Source organism: Bactrocera latifrons, unplaced genomic scaffold (genome assembly GCF_001853355.1).
Source record: "Bactrocera latifrons isolate USDA-ARS-PBARC rearing strain unplaced genomic scaffold, ASM185335v1 scaffold_32, whole genome shotgun sequence".
Taxonomy (NCBI): domain Eukaryota; kingdom Metazoa; phylum Arthropoda; class Insecta; order Diptera; family Tephritidae; genus Bactrocera; species Bactrocera latifrons.
In genome coordinates this window covers 906,890-927,111 of record NW_017536852.1, presented here as the reverse complement: position 1 = coordinate 927,111, position 20,222 = coordinate 906,890, and the positions used below count along the sequence as shown (strand labels likewise).

The following is a 20,222-nucleotide window of genomic DNA, read 5'->3' as shown; positions in this document are numbered from 1 at the left end:
GAGTAAAAATTGAGATATCTTGATGAAACTTGTCATGCGAGAGTATAAAATGTTCGGTGACACCCGAACTTAGCCCTTCCTTACTTGTTTTTTTTATATGTATGTAAAGACTTATGTTAGCAGATGCGCCTATCGATTTAGCTGTCAATTTCAATATAGGTATCTACTCATTTCCCGAACCAATTTTTGTTGTAACAAATAAAATATGTGTACATATATACTTACAATTGTTTGTTTGATAATAATGTTTTTCTTCGCATCAGAAATAATGCATTTGCACAAGTTACAACTATGCGGGAATTACTGTAGAGGGTTAAAAATATTGTAAAATAAAATATGGCAAATATGGAAATAGAAATTTTTTGGCCTGTTGCTGAAATACCTTTATAGTACATGCATAGTACTAACAACTTTTTTACTATATAGTATATGGTATATAATATTAAAAAATTTTAGAAATAGATTAGTTACCTTTTTAGGGATATAGAACCTATAAAGGGTGTTCAAAAATAAATGTAAGATTAACAGGTAAGGAAGAGCTAAGTTCCTATTAACTATTATCATGTACATGTGTTCCACCTGTTTCACGTACAATCACATGGAGTAAAGACAGCCGGATGATCGATATATGGGGGGTAGGTTAAGTTTTCGTGCAATTTTATCTCTTTTAGGCACAAAGATTCATATATGGAATAACATTTTTTTTTTGGTTTTTGTGTTTGAGATATGTTTAAATGCAAAAATCTTCCTCACCGCCAGACACCTTTTTTTCGAAAGTCCTCTTGGAGTTTGGCTACGGTATGAAGGAACAAAATTTTAAATTAAAGATTAAAGATTAAATTAAAGAACATTAAGTTCTATAAATGTGCGTTGTTTTATTTATTAAAAGACTCGAACTTTTATATCAATTTATGTTATAAGTTAATTGAACTGATTAAACAGCGAGCATTGCGCTTATACTTTCATATCGCTATCTTTAACTCATACATATTTATCTACAATAATTTTGTTGCCCTATTTAGGGGCAAATGGAATATTTGTTTTTTATTGTCACAAGCATTTGCCATTAACGAAAGCTCGTTAAATGCCAAAATCACAGCGCTAATATCAGCAAATGCTGAATTGACAGCAAAGCAACGGTGCACATTAGCAATACCACAATCTTCAATCACACCCACACGTGTATACCTATTTAAGTGTGTGTGTGTGTGTGTGTGTGTGTGCTGTTTATTGAACACTTGAGTGTGCTCCACAAAATGGCTATTTATGCGAAGTGATTTTGAGTGGATTGTTGTGTTTGTACTGACGAGCGCTCACCCCTTGCGAATTCATGCCAGCTCGTGTGTGTGCGTGTGTGGGTGTCGCTGCATGCGCTACGGGAATAAAAAGCGCTTATTAATTTATTTGCAATTTTATTACAGTTATGTGCATGTAAATATTTATTTATTTTTGTATTTTTAATGTGTGTGTTTGTGTGTATATGTGTGTGTGGTTTGTTATGTACCCACGAGCAGTGAAAGTAATAAAGAGGCGCTGCAAAATTGTGAATAAATAACGGTGAATTAATGCATAACAGTGTTACACAATACACATAGATACGCATACAAATGCACAATGCTGTTTGCTCATTGGCTTGGAAGCACTTGGCGTATTTTACTTGGCCCAGTAACTCATTAACAAAAGTTCTGAAATTGAAATGCGCTCGCACAAACCAAACTTCAGCGCCACAATATTTGCTTTTAATTTCAAGCAAAAACAAAATTTATTTATGTTATGTACACATAGAAGTATGTGCGTGTGTGGTAGGCGTATTTGACAACTAAAACTTTGCTTGCACGCCTCTCACATATTTCCCAGGTCATCAATTATGAGTTAGTCATTTATGTTATGTCAAAAATGGGTTAATTAAATCAAGCTGCCTTCAGTCGGAATGAAATATGCACATTATTTGATATATGATATATTTATTAAATATTTTTGTATTTTTTGAAAGGTAAATATAGGGTAGTCGGCGAAAAACTACGATAAGTAATTTTGACAAGCTTCTCTTCAAGCCAACTTTACTGCATTAAGGTAGTTTTGCCTTAACCAGAACAAATGGTAGTCCGATGGTGCAAGGTCAAGGCTATATGAGGAATGCATTAAAACTTCCCAGCCAAGCTCTCCCAATTTTTGCCAAGTCATCAGAGATGTGTGTGGTTGAGCGTTGCCCTGATGGAAGACAAGCCGTCTCTGTTGATCAATTCTGACGATTTCTTGCTTCAATCTCATCAGTTGTTGACAGCAAAATGTAGAATCAATCATTCGACCAGGTTAGAGCAGCTCAGAGTGCACAAAACACTCAGGATAACCTTTCGACCGTCAACCCTGGCTTTGCGACCATTTGTTGAGCTTCACCACGTTTATACCATGACCTTTTCGCACATTCTCGTCGTATTTGATCCACTTTTCGTCTCCTGTTGTCATTCGCTATAGAAATGGTAAATTTTTCACAGACAATTCATCTGGTGCCCAAATATCGAGCTTCTTTTTGTAGGCAGCCTTTTTTAAATGGTTCAAAACCGTTTGATGATGAATGTTAAGTTCCTTAGCGATGTCATGACTGCTTATGTGACGATTCTGGTCAAACTTTTCCATACCGTTATCGACTTTTTCAACGGTAGGTCTACCACAGCGAGGGGCATCTTTCATATCGAAATTCCCAGAACGGAAGCTAGCGAACCATTGTTGTGCTACACGAACTAATACATCATCTCCATAAACTTTACATATTGCATAGGTGGTTTGCGTGGCATTCTTGCCTTTTTTATACAAAAATTTTAAATATCGCGAATTTCTTTATTGTTTCTCGCATTTTTGAACAGCTGTAACTTTTTTTACAACTTCCACAAACATAAATGGAAATTGAAAATGGTTATATGAAGCTTAAAATCACACATTTCTAACACTATATGGTATGACGCGATGTGATTGGTAGCATTGGAGATATACGACTGTAATGAAAAGACTTTTTCGAATACCCAATATTTTGTAATTTCCGAAGGGTAAATATTGGGCAGCAAAAGCTTGTGTGCATAAATTATCGTAATTTTATGCTTTGTTTGTGATTTTGCATAATTTTCAGCATTAAAAAATGCTTTATCACCAAATGCAGGCCTTCGGGTCAAACGAAAATATTTAGCATACAAACCGACAGGTACATGTCGTTGCATTTTTAATTTGCCATGAAATTTGCATGTCGGCAAATCTGCTACAGACAGACAGACAGACAAAKGACCGCTAAGTCCGCGCTTGTCGCGTCGTGGCCGCACATTTACCGGGTTGTGTGCGTCTAAATACGTGAGTTCAACGGCACATCACGTGCGTCGCACCGCGGCCTATGGAGGCATTAATTTTGAAACAATCATAAAATAAACGCGTGGTGAAATGCAACTTTATATACAGACATACAATTTTTACTACTTCATTTACACTTTACATATAATATATACATTTGCATTACATAGCACTTGCACACTTAATTTATTTTTACCACAAGTTTTAATGTGCATAAAAAGGTGTTGCTTGCGCAGGTGTGTGTTGATAGCTGAATGTAAATATGTGTGCCAAGTCATATACTGTAATGTACATAAGAGCCGGTCGACTTTTTTTTAAATTCCGTATGTGGAAAATTTTACGAATGATTCTGAACAACTTTGCCTAACTGACTATGGTTTTAAAACCGGTTTTGAGCCAGAGACTTGTGATGCGAAGTTTAGTAAATCTGAATATAAGGTTGTATGGGATGGGGTTGTGCGATCTGGCCTATACAGGCAAATGATCAATAGAATATCAAAAGACACCCTTGCATTAAATTTTATTCGGATAATAACTGCAATAAAAATGTGTATGATCCTTAAAAAACTTCATTTTAAATATCGCTCACTCGAAATCAGTTTCAGACCCATAGTCCCTTAAGCAAAGTTGTTCATTTTTTTTCCAGTTTTTTTTTGGCTCCATGTAAATCGACCCGCTCTAATGTCCATACATATGAGACAAGCCAAAAGAAAAAATTAAAATTTGTATTGCAGCTCATGAGAAAGAGTTCAATGGCATTTTTATAGCCAATGTTTGCCGCCTTTAACGGCATGCAATTGCTTGTATGCTACATATATATACATATTATATATATTCTCTGTGAGAAATTTTCACTTCAACCGTTACTCTTCGTTTTTCATGAAGAATTTTCATTTTAATGTGATTTTCGTTTCATGACAAATATTTTCTTTTTTTCGACTGATCTCAAATAATAATCCAGTATTTCGGTTTATTTATTTTATTCTCAATAAACTTTGATGTGAAGAGTATGGAAGAGAGCTACGTTTCTCATACACAATACGTTTTGAACTTAATAGAATTGTTTATTTTATTTAATAGCTGTGGATATTAATTACTTTAAACTTAATATATATAACTGAAACTGGGTTGGCTGTTAATAATACTAGTACATATATGCTTCTTCATAACCATTTTAAGTCCAATTAATTTATTTTTAGTTTATTTGCCGTATTTAGTAATACAAAATTTTTTTTTAATATTTCTGATTTAAATTAATATAATTGTATTACTTGAAAGTTTCATTTAGTTATAAATATACCCACTTCTACCTTTGCTACTAATGGACTACACTGCGTATGAGTAATTTTTCATCTGCAGAAACGAAGCGCGCACATAAGCGCATGAGTTTAGTGTGTGAGGCGTAGTGGGAAAAGCAATATTATAATCATTTGCTATTAGTTAATGTCTTTCGTTAAAAAATTCTACATTTCGGTTTTTAGATCAGTCAAGTAAATTTTCCCAAACATATGTATCAAAGCAATGGAATGCAGTGCGTATATGTAACCTTTCCATATTCAGCTGAAAATATCAAGCAATCAGAGGGTTGTATTGCGTGACCATTGTTTGGAAAACCAGATTGTCGAATTTTGCTCAGAACATTATTATTCATACAGAAGAAAGTCTGCTAATATAGGAGCTACTCTGCGTATACGTGATTTTTATATTCTTGGAACATATTGCTACAGATAATAGTTTGGCACCGTATACTAATCGAGAAGCAATTAATATAATGAGATATAAGTTTGCACGAATTATGCCTTTAAGGGTTACTTGGGTTTCCTCGGGAAAAAAGTAGCCTTTCTACAGCAATTTTTTTTATATAAAAAAAATCAATATTTTATTAGAATTTTTTATAGTTACAAATTTATACTATTACCAAAGAAATTCTGAAATTTTTGGGAAAAAAATATTTTAAATTTTAAACCTTTTCCGGTAACCCCTCGGGAAAAAGATACGCCCGCGTTTGCAAGATAACTCCTTACAGGATCATTATAATGAAAAAATACGCGTTTTAGTTTAAAACTTAAGTTAGAACTTGGACGAAGGACAAAAAAACAAAAAATAGGATTTTTGAAAGAAATTTTTACAAAAAATTAAAATTTAGTGAATACTTCGCCACATTTTTTTTTATTCAAATGGTTGTAATCGAAAAAAATTCCTAGTCCAAGTTTTTTAGAATTGTATCTCAAAGATCTGTGTAAATTTTATGAAGATCGGTTGAGCAGTTCTCGAAAAATCTTGCCAAACGACTTCAAAAACACAGTTTCCAAAAAACGCGTTTAAAGAGCGTGCATTTAGCGTAACTAGCCACGAGAGCATAAGTTCTTAAGGCCGTATCTTCGAAACTGTTATTCGGATCCACTTAAAAATTTAGGATAATATTCAAGATGCGTTGTAGAAGGAAGTAACCCCTTAAAGTATACTACCTCATGAATTAAAATTGCTCAAGCCCCTTGGTACTAAATATGTGGAAACTTGTATCTAGACTTAAAGGTTGAATAAAATATCGGCTAATGTGTGAGATATACATATAATTGAAATTCAGAGAAAATCCTTTCCTTATAGTATTACTGCTTTCTGTTGTTGTTGTTGTTGTTGTAACGGTAGAAGTTCTGCCGAGTTGACAGTCCTTGGACTTTTCGAACTTCCGGGTAACTTTATACCGCATATGCATGTCGGTTAATATCCGGGTTTTCTCAATGAAAACGAAAGATGTTGTTTTTCTTATAACGATGTATCCATGAGCTTAGAATGAATAAAATCAGGTAAAAACTTGTTCTAGACAGCATAGAAACTCTTATTAAATTCCATTTCGACATATCATAAAAAACAGACAACAAAATTAAACAAATAATGAAGCAAAACTATTTTTTAACCTTGCGAATAAATTCAGACGTAATGATTATTGCACGTTATCGCATTCACTTACGATTCATTAATCTTCAATATGGATCACGATACAAATGTTATAACAAATATTGAACGTTTGTTGGGCTAAAAAGATTAACTGATAACTAACGGTAGTGTTGTTGGTTGAAATTTGGTATTAGCGATAATAAAATCCCAAATACTGGTACATGAAATCAGTCATAAAATATTGCCCAAATAAATAATAAAGTGCCATGATTTCTAGAAAGTGACAATTAAACCTCAATGGAGACAATTAATATACGAAAAATTTTAAAAATGTGTGTATACGGCAAGTTATGGTTATTATATTGAGTTATTTACTAAAGTCAATCGCAAGCAATAGTGACACTACGAGTACATTGCGTATACGTGACTTTTTATTATTATTTTGAATTCGATAATTTGTGAAAGAAGTTTCTCCATATTTTCAGATCATCGTTACTTATTATTAGAAAAATCAAGACTCAATATTAATTTTTAATAGGTCGGCGATATCTATTTTATTAACAAAAACCTTAGGCAACTTACTAATGTTTTAATCTGTTGAAAATTTATTTCTTATTTAAGGACAGTTTAGCATACTTAAAGGCAAAAAAAAAAACATAAAACAACATTAAAGCTTATAGCACCGTTAAAAATATCTGAGTTAGCTTAATAAAAAATTTTAGCAGTGCAAGCATGCTATCCTCCACGAATATTCAAGCGATAGACGTAACTGCATTGACACCCACCACACTAATCAGTCAACCATCGAGCGAAAAAATCGAAAGGTGTTGCGTAAAGTGAAATTGTAAAACGATAGATAAAGCCAAAGTGTATGGCAGTAAATGCAAGACTCACTGACTTTTCAGTTTTTTTTTCTCAGTTTTTATTTTTCTTCTTTTAATAACTTACAAAGTCAGTGCTTCACGAAAGTTAGTATATGTACATATGTATGTGTGTGAAATGAAACAGCATTGATTTTCCGGTCCTTATGTGCAACCGGCGGAATTACAGTGGATACAACCCACGCCACTAACCGAGTTACTAAAGTATCCTTTCACTTCACAAATAGCCGGAGGTAAAAGCCAACTGAAACCAAAAGAAAAAAAAAATGGGCAACACTGATAGTGACAAGATTAGATTAGTAGCAGAAAGTGACTGCAACAGAGTTTAGAATAGATTCGAACAATGGCACAGCGAAGAAATTATGAAAATGATACTGCCGCAATGACACAAATCTGAAAAGTTTCTGCAAACTTGCAAAATGCGGCAAAATTAGATTACAATAAGCCTTGGATTGCACTTTCAAATTGACTTGTACCCAATTGTATTTGCCGCGTAGGCGTGTTGCCCGTGCGCCAGCTAAAGGAGTGCTTTAATCAACAGCATAACGAAAATAATCGAATTATTTTTAGTCGGCATGCCTTAGCTGCTCGATTTGGCTGCATGGCCACCCGCTTGCACACATGCCACCGCCGACTGCTCAGCTCTTGTTGATTAAAAATTTTTTTTGTGCGTTTTTTTGTCGATGCTTTGCTTTGATCTTATTTTTAGCGTTTTTTTGCTACATAAAAGGTGGCTTTTAGTAAAACCATTTTGGACAAGAATTTGTACAACTTCTAATGCCGTTAAATGCAGCAAAAGTTCTTTAAAAGCGAAGAAAATAAATTAAATTGTGAGCCGCGTGAACGGCATGACCTTTCTGAGGTGAATATTTGCATTAAATTGTTTGCATATTACTTCTTCATAAAGTTTTGATTGTGCAAAGTTATAAAAATTAAAATGCTTGTTTGGCAAATTGCTGGTATTTATGTGGCATATCTGCTACACTCAAAACTTTTGAGGTTAGAAAACACTTGATTTTGCTATTAAGTGGAAATATTTTTTAATTAAAATAATATAATTTTCTAAAGGTGGATGAGTTTGTTAGTTGTGGCATTTTCGGCAAGTCTTCTGTTTGGTAAAATATATCGGCAAGCTAAATGCAGCTCTCAAGCTCTGTCAAGCTCTGACAATTTTTTTTTAGATAAACTCATATTGATTTAATTCGAAAAAAATACAAGAGAAACGTGAACTCTGAATGTTGCTCCGAATCTATACACAAGCGCATACAAAATAATTCTGAAATTTTTCAAAAGGAGTGCCATAAACCGGTCTCTTTGGACAGAATTGATAGTGCGAGTTTTAACCCCACATTCATGGAGAGCATTATAACTACCGATATTATATGATTTATGAGATTGACATGCAAAAAAGTCATAAGTCCTCGGAATGGAGAGGAAAAACCAGTCAAAACTCAAAAATCAAGTTAATGCTGATTATCGTTTTCGATATTCGTGGTTTGGTGCGTCATGAATTTGTTCCGGAGATACAGACACTCAATATGGAGTTCTACTTGGCCGTATTGAGGAGTTTGCGTGAGAATATTCATCGAATTTCACACGATGAGAATGCGTTATCGCATCGAGCCACGATTACGATTGAATATAAAGCCAAAAAACGCAATTTATACTGCAGATCAACCACCGTATTCACCAGATTTGGCTCCGTGTGATTTCTTCTTGTTCTCCAAAGTGAAATTGCTGCTCCGTGGAACCCGTTTTCAGTCGATCGAAGAGATGAAATAAAATTCGCTGAAGAAGCTGAAGGCAGAATTAAATTAATTGGTTTAATTAATTACTTTGATAACATGATTTAATAAGGATCTTAATGACGCTCGAGTATTAGTGTAGCTGTTTAAGAACAGAGGTGACTCAAGTGATCAGTTGAAATTCTTAGTGCCTACTGAGTTTTATTAAGTACTTTCTACATTTTTCAAACAAAAGTGTAGTTGTTACATAATATCTTTCTTCCCTGTTCCGTTGCTATACTAAAGTATAGATACCCTAGATTTCCATTTTTTATTCATCTCGAGGACTTATCTGTTACTAGAACTAATCGCCTAAGCAGATTGTTTTGAATATGCGAAATCCATTTCATTCCTGTTTCATTTTCACTTTATCCTTCATTTGTTCACATTCTATGGATCTTAAACTAGTAAATCGATTTTACAAAAAAAAATTTCAGATAATTGTATTCGAATTTAGACCCGTGTTTTCGTTGGAGTTGCCACCCGTCTTTAGAAAAATTCGCTGGCCAACGAAAATAACCAGTAGTTATTAAGTGGACTGTGATTGAGTCAAAAATTCAACGACATTTCGTTAAAAAAAAAAAACAATAGGCAGAGCTGCCACCTGTCTGAAAGAACTCGCTTCAATATAAGAATAAAAAATAGTTTTCAAATGTCATTTACTTGAATGATAAATTCAAAAGCACACAGCTTAAAAATATTTTTTACAGAGTTGTCGCCTTTTTAAAAATAATGAAAAATAAAATAATTTATTATAGTTTTGGTGAGGAACATTTTAGATTTTGTTCGAAATTTCCAGATAATTGTATCGATTTTGGATATATAAGTCCGTGTTCTTTGTAGTAGTTTCCACCTGTCTTTAGGACAATTCGCTGCAGAATGAAAATAAATAACAGTTAACAAATGTAATGTTGTTGAGTAAAATTTTTGATTTTTGACGAACTTTTAATAAAAAAAGAAAATAGCCAGAGTTGCCACCTGCCTGAAAAAAACTCACTTCAATATAAGAATCAAGAATAGTTATCAAATGGAACTCACGTAAGTGATAAATTCAAAAAACTTAGTTTAAAGTATAATAGTTTTGACAGAGTTGCCAGCTAGTTAAAAATAAATTTCAATCAAATAATTCATTATAATTTTTAAGAGGAATATTTTAGACTTTGCCCATAATTTCAAGGTAATTGTATCGAATTTAGAAATATAATTGAGATTTCTTATTAATTATTTAAATTAATTGTTTTAATAAATTAATTACTTTGAAAAATAAATTAAGTTGAAATATTTTTGGCAGTAATTCCATTTGAAGTGTGCACTTAATTTACACAACACTTCATTCAACAACTAACATTTGCATTAGTTTCCAACGTACGAAACGTAAATGTAACGGTAACTGTACATGTATTTGTGTATAATTGAACTATTCAACACCCACCTCTAGACATTTGTGCATTTCACGTCCAACACTGCTAGTCAAACAAATTAGAAACACAAGCGCCATGGAGGCGTTGATTACCCCGCAGTAATTGAATATAGCAGCACTATGCAGAAGCGTGGAAACTGCAGTTGCAATGCTAATAATTGCATTACATTCATTTTTAATTTTCTATTTTTAAATATTTCAGTGTCATTGTGTGCTTGTTTGTATGCGCATAACAGTAGTCTACCTACGAGTTTGAATACTCCTCTGCTGCTACTCTATTTCTATTTTTAAAGCCTTGCATAACTCTAATTAGTACTGAAAATATTTCAAAATTTTATAATAGATACTTTTTTTGTTGTTGTAGTATTTTTAAATTTTGTTAATTTTTGAATATAAGAACAAATCCTAAATTTTCATAGGTGTGGTATCGAACTAATAACTTAGAAAGATCAGTTAGAGCACCACTTATCACTTCTAAAGCTAATTTTGTCTGAGATTATCTCAGGGTTCCTTCTACAATAATTCTCAGCTCTTAAATAGCCACTGTAATACTGGAGCAGCATTAAGATCTTCACGTTATTAGGTAGATATTGATTAGAGAATTTTAGTACAAGCTTTAAGGTGGAAATATGTTATAAGATTAGTATGGACATTCTGAGAGAAAATCATGTAATACAACTTCCACTGCTTTTTATTTATGCTAAAGATACATAAAGTAATAATAGAATTATAAAACATTTATGCAAATCGAACACCTGTATGCCGGGCTAAGTAATAGTATTACAATAACTACAAGCTCATTGTTTGATTTTTCCGCTACTTTGCATACCTTTAAAGATGATGCCACAACAAATTGTTGCCGGTGGCCACATGTTGTGTTTCTTTCTTGCTGCCACTGCACCCGCATTAAGCCCAGTGCACGTAGGTACTATTTACATAACCCACCCAGTGTGTTGGCGCCAGCGTTCGCCATTGTCCTCATTCGATTGACTGGCGGATTCACCTCATAATCGTCAATGTCGCATCAACAAAACACCGACGAAGGACATTGTGCCATATTTATGTTGGCGTCGACGAGAACACGTAAATGGGCGGCAGACGTGGGTCTCAACCAGCCGCGTGATAATGTTTCAGCGCTGTGCAGGGTTGGCGGTTGGGGAGTAGGTGCTTTGGAGGCTTGGATCATAATCACTGCCGTTGCAATTGTGCACAGGGTCGTTGTCCAACTTACTTGGTGTGATTTAGTGACTCAATGTTTGTTTTTATTTGTTTGACTGTTGTTTGTTGTGTACAATGGGACCTCCCATATGTAGATACCGGCACCGATGAGACTTGCCATTGATTAGAGAGCAGTTGACTCAGTATATACGTACAGTCTGTTTAATGAAAGGCAAATATTTTGTTGCTTAAAGTTGGGATTGTTCAATTGTTTCTGGAGATATGTTCAGCTAAAATATTCGGTTCTTTGGATTAGCGAGAGTTTGCTTTTTATTTTATAAATATTTATATAACGAGTACCATTGAGCTTCATCTACTTGAGCATCTTGAAACAGTTTTCGAAGCGAGTCTTCAAGTTTATTATACTTGAGTGAATTTTAAAGTTAAGGATGATGGAAGGCGAAGACAAGCCGAAGAGTTTTCTAGCTTTATCAGGTTTGGAACATGCATAAGAAAAACTTGTCTTCTGGTATCTCCAAAGTCAGAAATAAACTGTCAACGCTCAGCAAATTTGTACGAGAATTATAATCGAAAAGAGTTCTGACTATACATCGTCTTGTTGTTCTCTTGATGCTACAGTTTTTGAGGAACACAATTTGTAAAAGTCGCTCGGAAGAAGATGAGTAAAACCATTTTTTAATCTATTGTTCAGGTTTTGCCAAACTTCTTTTTGACATTTGCCATCCCGATCATCATTTGTGAAAGGCTTAAATAAATAAATGAGGATTGCAGAGCAACATAAGGTCTATTGTGCCCCTCCTAAGTTACAACGACTCACTTAGCTTCAGCATATTGAAAAATTCCAATATACCGCTAGGTCTTACTGTGACGCGGTGATCCCTATTTGAAAACATAGATACAAGATTATGTACAGTCAATAAGAAGGTGTTCGAGAGTTTCAAGCTTCATGTCGCAGAAAATGACAGGTTTCAAACATTTTGTCTTTTGGATTCAAACTTAAGAGTTCTTGGCATCTCAACGGATGTACGTCTCTAGTAGTCTAAGTGCGATTATTTCTGGCGCACGAACATAAAGCTGTTTACATAAATTAACATAACCTTGTATACGGAAAGCGGGAAGAGGGCGATCTCTTGCTATGTAACAGACTGCAAAAAAGTCCCACGGCATGAAATATTCTCTCTCTCATTTATTTATTCGGAAAGTTGCGCTCAATAACATATAGATTTCACACGAAAGAGTTTATCTTTATCTTCACAGCTTCATGGTAGAGTTGACAGTTGAGGATCAGTAAATCTGATGTTAGATCGTTGATTGAGAGTAGATACTCGCACCCGCAAGATACTGTGTAATGGGAACGGACTTGGACGAATATCTGTCACATGGTCAGTAATCTTAAAAATCATTTAGGAATGTCTTGTTTCGCTACAGCAATAAAAACTTGAGAAACGAGTCTCAGTCGAGTTTTCGTCTTCTTCTTTATTGGTGTAGACATCGCTTACATGGGTATAGCCGAGTTTCCAATAGCGCGCCAGACGATATTCCATTTCATTTAGCGGCAATTGAAGATTAATACTGTAGACAGGTAATTCTCCTCCTGGTCTTTCCAACGGAGTGATCTTCCTCTTCGTCTGCTTTCCCTGGCGGGTACTATTCGACGTAGACCCTCAGAGTTGGAGTCTTTTCATTCATTCGGACGACAGCCTAGTCGCTGTCCCTTGTCAATGTCGTTATATATGTATCTCGTACAGCTCATCGTTCCAATGACTACTGTACTCGCCGTTGCCAAAGTACCGTTCTTTCGAAAACTCGTAACGCCGATTCATCAGATATTATCATCATCCACGTCTCTGCATCATATAGCAGGATAGAGATTATGAATGACTAGTAGAGTTCGGGTTTTGTTCGTCGAGAGAGAAATTTACTTCTCAATTTTCTACTCAGTCCAAAGTAGCTCCTGTTGTTAAGGATATGCGTTGTATTTTGAGGTTAACAATGTTATTAGTAGTAAAGCTAGTTCCAAAGCAGATGAAACTATTTACGACTTCGTTATGACTGTCAATAGTGTCATGTGAGCCTTGCCTTCGTTTATTAAAGTCGAGTCTTTGTATAGCTGAAAAAGAAACCTCTTGCATAAGTCTCCTGTCAAAGGAATATGCTTATGCATAGTACAGTTCCACAGTTCTTATTCATAATATTAATTCCACCAGCTATTACCAAAGCAGCTACTTTTTGTGGTTATTTAATCGAACTTTTATGGGTCGCCTCGTAAATCATGCAATTAAGCGAAATGCCCGGAAGGAAAGTGTGCGAGAATATTTCGTTTCATTAACTCAGCTGCAACATTTTGTGGCACACAACACATATGTACATACCAAAACTACATGTCCATGTAGATATTTTATGAGTAATAGGGCAGCAATTAACGGTCAATGCACGTTTTGGTTAGTCACTTGTTGCTCCATTGGCTGACTGCGACGCTTGTGTACTGCTTAATGACTGTGTTTAGTACTTAACGCTTGCTGTGTCGCGTCGCGCCATGCAACCACCACGCTTTTATATATGTTTTACGTGTTGTTGTTGTCGTTGAATTACTTTTCTCCTTGTCATTCACCCGGCGCTGTCTTTGTGGGCTTCCTTGTCAATGCCGCGACTTTCTTTTGATCCACAGCTGCTGTCCGACCGACCGACCACAAACAGACCACCGACCGACTATAGACCGGCCGACCGTTCGGTTGGCTACCGACTGACGGGCTGAACGCTGCTGCCACCCTCGCTGTCGCTAAGTGTGCTGATGTCGGTAATGGTGAAATTTTATGTGATTTCAATCATAAAAATTATACGAGCACATAGTCAATTACAGCAAGTCTGCACTTAGCCGGAACACATATACACCCATGGCTATAGGGCAATACTTTGTGTAACGGTTTTTTTTTTTACTGACATCAGAGTGGTGGCATCGTAATGTATTGGTGACTAAGGCTAGTTCTCATTTCAGAAATGTATGAAATCTTAGCTGGAATGTTGGACGTTGATGGTAATGTGATGCTCTAGAGTAATTATGACTTTAATTTAATTTCCAAAAGCACATTTAAGCATGGCACTCCTAATATGCTATTTGTTTAACTTCTCTTTCCTACAGAAATCGAGCTCAAGGAGCGTCTCGTAGCCGCTGTTAAAAAGGAGGTCAAACAGCTGATGGAAGAGGCTGTCACCAAGAAATACATACACGAAGAAAGCAGTTCGGTAACACAGCTATGCGCCGCTGTTGAAGCTTGTTTGAGTCAGGGTTTGCGTCGACGTGCTTTGGGTCTATTTAAGACCTCCTCCACAACAGCTTTGCTACATAAAATCGCCAAAACCTGCGAAGATGCCGAATGTATTAGCAAGAAAGTGTTGGAAATCGAAACAGCCGATCCAAGTAAACGTTCATCATCTAGTAGTGATAGTGTAAATCGTCCGCCTATGTTGAAAAAGGGTAGCAGCACCTCGGTCACGACGATGAGTTTAAGTGGTTCCAATATCACGATGGCGTCAATGAAGTGAGTATGGTTTAAGTAATGATTGAAGAATTAGGGATGTAGAATACTTTTTAAATCTTGTACAACAATCCTCTCTCTCTAAATATGGTATCTAGTCAAACCAAAGGCTATATTAGGTTAGGTTAAATGGCTGAACTCTCAACATATAATTTTTCTTCTTAATCCAATAATTCCATAGCTGCTTAGCCGTCGGCTCCATATAGTTCCAGAGATAACAGTATGTTTACGGAAGACACCTTTGCATGTTGGAGATTTACCTTTATTCTCCTCCCTTCCGTTTCTCTTCGAACAGTCGCTCTAAACTAAAGGCAGGATTTCTAATTGACGATTCGCTCTTATTACTAGCCGGGTTCGTCATGAGGGGGTCTACCTTCACGGTCTGTATATCGTCTCCTTCTTTCTCCTTCACTATTATTATTACCCCCTCGAACCCCTTGAGAGGACTGAGGAACTCCGCTATGAGCAGTTTTAGCGCTTGCCAGTAAGGTTCTTCAGTTCGTGACGAGAGGTGGACCACCTTATTACAATCTCTGTAGCGTTGAAGAAGCGAAGTTAGCAGATATTTTGATAGATTTTGTAAAAGTCTACCCAACATACAGATTCGTTAGATAAAATTAGAAACTGATAGATACATTTTTCAATCCTACTATGAACTTAGTACGCAAAAATTTGTCTGCGAAGTTACTGAAAGGTATAAATGGAGCTACAGTTGTAAGATAAAAATGATCAAGTTTTTATAAAAGACTCCTAATGTTAATCAGACTCATATTACACCCGACTTCGTCACCCCAAATTCGATGAAACTCTCTATACTTCATTTAGGTATGATAATGTAAAGAACGAGGGAGACCTGGATAGGAAAAGGAAGAGGAAGAGAAAGAGAGAGAGAGAGAGAGAGAGAGAGGAAGATAGCAGTTTAAAAAAATAATTTGTATCAAATATATTCGTTTCTTACCTAGATACTTATGGATTCGCTTGGCTTTGTTCGAAAAGAAGTTGGCTAAAATAATTGAATACTTAGTGGCAAATGCTAGTACTTATTACGATCGCGACTCACTCGTAGCCGACTCAGACTATGGCTCCATATTGAGTTCGCTTTTGGTTGGGCCATGTGCTTTGGAGTTCACACGAGTCAAAACTGCCGATCATTACTGGACTGATCCGCATGCTGACGAACTGGTTAGTAAATTAAATGTCAATGACTCCAAATTATTGGTAATAGCTGCTCCCCAACAGGTCAAACGCCACCGTATCAGTTCGGGACGCCGTTCATCCTCAACTTGCTCAAGAGCGCCAATATTAAATTTCAAACGTAGTCTAAATACCAGCACAGACGATTGCACCACCGCCGCCGGCTTCAAATCCATAGCTTCTACTACAGTGGCCAAAGATTATGTTGAGTCGTTGCATCAAAACTCCAGAGCCACACTGTTATATGGAAAGAATAATGTCTATGTGGTGCCGGTAAATAAAAACTTCTGATTTATAATATGAAAGATAAGTATTAATAATTTCAAATTCTTTCAAATCCATAGAAAGACGTAAATGAGAAAATGCCCGGTTACTTGAGTCTACATCAACATGTGCAGACGCTCATCATTAAGTGGACGCCAAATCAACTCATGAACGGTTACAATGAGGAGGAGGAGGAGGATAATGAGGAGCAGGATAAGGAGTCATACTGGGCCTATGCGCTCAATATCAATGTCGATGAGATTGTGTACGTGCATTGCCATCAGAATCGTGGTGAAGATAGTGGCGGTATTATAGTGTTGGTTGGGCAGGATGGTGTGCAACGTCCGCCGATACATTTTCCAGAAGGTGGACACATGCAACAGTTCCTAAGTTGCTTGGAGACAGGCTTACTGCCGCATGGTCAGCTGGATCCACCGCTTTGGTCACAACGTGGCATCGGCAAAATATTTCCATGGCCGAAGAGTGTACGCAGGCGTATTTTACCCTCAGTCATGGAATCGTTTGATGAGACCCCAATTGATTACGTCTTTCGCATTGTGAGCAAAAGCAAACATGAAGAGTTTGGTAAGCCTTTCTATAGTTTAATTATTATACTGGAAATATTTAATGACATATTTTTTACTATTTTCAGCTGCTACGCATTCCATACTGGATTTTGTGCGCAGCACTCCACGTCGTGCGCAATTAAGCAGCTGTTCGACAACTGGGTCGAGCGATTGCTCGAGCAAGAGTCTCTCTATAGATCAGCATCCTCTGGAATCTCCATTGGTAAGAAAATCTTTAGGTTTACAAATGATTTTGAAGACATTTCTTGCGCTGATAATACTTGACCACAATGTCATTTTTAAGCTCTTTATGTGGAAACCCAAAGCTGACGGCCTTCACAGCCGATAGTTTTGAGTGAGGATTCACTTAAATATTTTGTAAGAATAGGTATTACTACCTCATAACTGCAAGGAGTAATGAAAATTATCAGATCTTTCGAAGACCATGTTGCAATTTAGACTGCCCTCTGTCTTTTTCTGTAGGTCCAGACAAAACAAAATACGAGTATTGAGATGGTTTGCTCAACAATGAGAAGACAAATAATATCGAGAGCATTTTATGGTTGGCTAGCCTACTGCAGACACTTGTCAACAGTACGCACTCATCTCTCAGGGTTGGTAAATGGACGCATAACACCGGAATGTAAGCTGAAAAATAGTGCTCATCTTTGTCTTTTAAAACATAACCTTACCAACTCGTTTAGTAAAAGCCGATGAGGATGGGCTAACAAAAGAGCGCTGGGAAGCTTTAAATGTCAATGGTGTTGTTGAAAACGAAGTGGACGTCTATCGGCTTGTGTATTTTGGTGGGGTGTGCCCAGAACTGCGGAAGGAAATATGGCCATATCTGCTTGGACATTACAGGTTAGTCTTCAAAAACAAAATACCAACTAAACAGTATCTAAAGAATTGACGTCAACAGTTTTGGTTCGACATCAGAGGAGCGACAGAAACAAGATGAGACCTGCAAACACTATTACGAGACGACAATGAGCGAATGGTTGGCAGTGGATGCAATTGTACAGCAACGGGAAAAGGAGAAGACAGCACGTGCTGTGGCCAAACTCAGTTCGGGCAGCAATAGTGGCAATGATAAGACTGTGCGTGCCGCCTATATAGACGAGGGTGAATTAGAGAATGAAGTTTTTGAAGATATATCTGATATTTCGGATCCTGGTGAGTTAGAGTACGACGAAGAGCAACAACGGCAAGCACAAGTCGAGGCAGCAACAGGAAATGGACAAAATTACCTAACCGTCAAACCCATACCACGCGCTATGAAGACAAGCACTGACTCGGGAAATGTAGACGAAACAATGGAGGAAGAAGATGAGGACGAAGAAGACATGAATAAAGATATCTACAGACCACAAGAAGAAGTTACGTTGCCAAAAGAGCAGGTCACTGATGCAGGCATCAATGAACCAATTTCGAATAAAAGCAACAAAAACGAGCAAATGCCGGTTGAAGCAGCTGACGAGTGCTCACAACCCGCTCAGAGCGAAAAGACCTCACCATCTTCGTCTTCATATGAAACGGTTGGCGCTGGTTTTGGCTACACTGAATTGAATCTGCATACATCAATATCGGCGAATTTGAATTCCACAGAAGAGCGAGATAAGAGCGTGCTGAGTCCGGAATTTTTGAGCGCCGATGACTTGCCGGCACAACTTGACGTTGCCGACGAAGTTGAGCGTGATCTGACAGCAGTAGAGACGAATGTTGCTGGTCGACCTTCGGCTGTTATTGTAACGAATGCTTCCATTGATGTGGCTAATTGGCTGCCGGACGTAAAATCGGAATGTGAACAAATGCCAACTTTATTGGAACAAGGATCCATAGAGGCGCATGCCGAAGTTGCTGTTGTGAGTAGTCGCTCTATTATGGATGCATTACAGGAACCGAAATCGGCTTGTGTTTCACCGGCAAGCTCGAATGGTGGTGTTTATAGTGTAAGTTGGTTGCAAAATTAATTGAAGTTAATAAATACAGGGTCGCAAAAATTTTTTAAGGCTCAGTAGATCATTTGATGCCAGAGAATGTGTTTTAGAGGAGTTTAGATTTCTAATAGCTTGCTCCCCTAAAGCAACTAAGAATTTAATTATATTTAATATTTTGATCCCCATTTCTTCATTTCAGAGCGAATTGCTGGAACAATTCGGCTTGAACCTACATCGCATCGAAAAAGATGTGCAACGCTGCGATCGAAATTACTGGTATTTTGCCAATGAGAATTTGGACAAACTCAGGAATGTTATATCGACGTAAGCGCTTCTAGTTTAGCCTGACTTTTGCTTTGATTAAATTATGTCTGTCTTTTTGTACAGTTATGTGTGGGAACATTTGGAGGTCGGCTATATGCAAGGCATGTGTGACTTGGTCGCACCATTGCTCGTAATATTTGACGACGAGTCACTGTGTTACAGTTGTTTCTGCAAGCTTATGGAGCGCATGATCGAGAACTTTCCGAATGGCGGGGCCATGGACATGCACTTTGCGAATATGCGGTAAGTGAAATTGCCACCTCCTTAACAATTGTAGCACAAAATTGAACTCTCAAACAATATTACAGTTCACTCATACAAATTTTGGATTCGGAGATGTATGACCTAATGGATTCGAACGGCGACTACACACATTTCTATTTTTGTTATCGCTGGTTCTTGCTGGATTTCAAGCGTGAGTTTGTTTATGATGATGTGTTCGCGACCTGGGAAGTTATTTGGGCGGCCAAACATGTCGCCTCCAGTCATTTCGTGCTCTTTCTCGCTCTAGCGCTACTGGAGACTTATCGTGACATAATATTGTCGAACAGCATGGACTTTACGGATGTCATCAAGTTCTTTAATGGTAAGTTGTTTGTTTGCTTTGCTGTTCTGAAGTAACTTAAAACTGTTAAACTATTTCCAGAAATGGCCGAGCGACATAATGCCCAAGCGGTGCTGCAACTGGCACGGAGTTTTGTCTTGCAGTTGCAAATGATAATCGAAAATAAATAAATAATTTAATGTTGTTGTAAAGTGCAGGAAATCATCGCATGGAGTTTAGTAAACGAGCGCTTGAATTCCACTTCGTAAGCGACTACTAACAGCGGCTTCCAATAGTAAAGTTACTAAAGCGAAATGAGAAATATTGATATTTGCAGAGGCAAACATGAATATTTA

At 36.8% G+C, this 20,222-nt stretch overlaps 1 protein-coding gene across 1 annotated transcript in view; it reads left to right on the top strand.

The window, feature by feature from the left end:
- The window catches only part of LOC108970977 (small G protein signaling modulator 1), a 33,441-nt gene extending 13,384 nt beyond the window's left edge, over positions 1 to 20,057 (top strand). Inside the window, exons 2-13 of the mRNA XM_018936732.1 lie at positions 14,638 to 15,037; positions 15,997 to 16,216; positions 16,274 to 16,501; positions 16,573 to 17,077; positions 17,145 to 17,281; positions 17,542 to 17,701; positions 17,763 to 17,922; positions 17,981 to 19,010; positions 19,198 to 19,322; positions 19,386 to 19,565; positions 19,631 to 19,908; positions 19,969 to 20,057. Of these exons, the coding sequence (XP_018792277.1) occupies positions 14,638 to 15,037; positions 15,997 to 16,216; positions 16,274 to 16,501; positions 16,573 to 17,077; positions 17,145 to 17,281; positions 17,542 to 17,701; positions 17,763 to 17,922; positions 17,981 to 19,010; positions 19,198 to 19,322; positions 19,386 to 19,565; positions 19,631 to 19,908; positions 19,969 to 20,057 (3,512 nt within the window). The remainder of the gene's footprint in view (positions 1 to 14,637; positions 15,038 to 15,996; positions 16,217 to 16,273; positions 16,502 to 16,572; positions 17,078 to 17,144; positions 17,282 to 17,541; positions 17,702 to 17,762; positions 17,923 to 17,980; positions 19,011 to 19,197; positions 19,323 to 19,385; positions 19,566 to 19,630; positions 19,909 to 19,968) is intronic.
- The last annotated feature ends 165 nt before the right edge of the window (positions 20,058 to 20,222 follow it).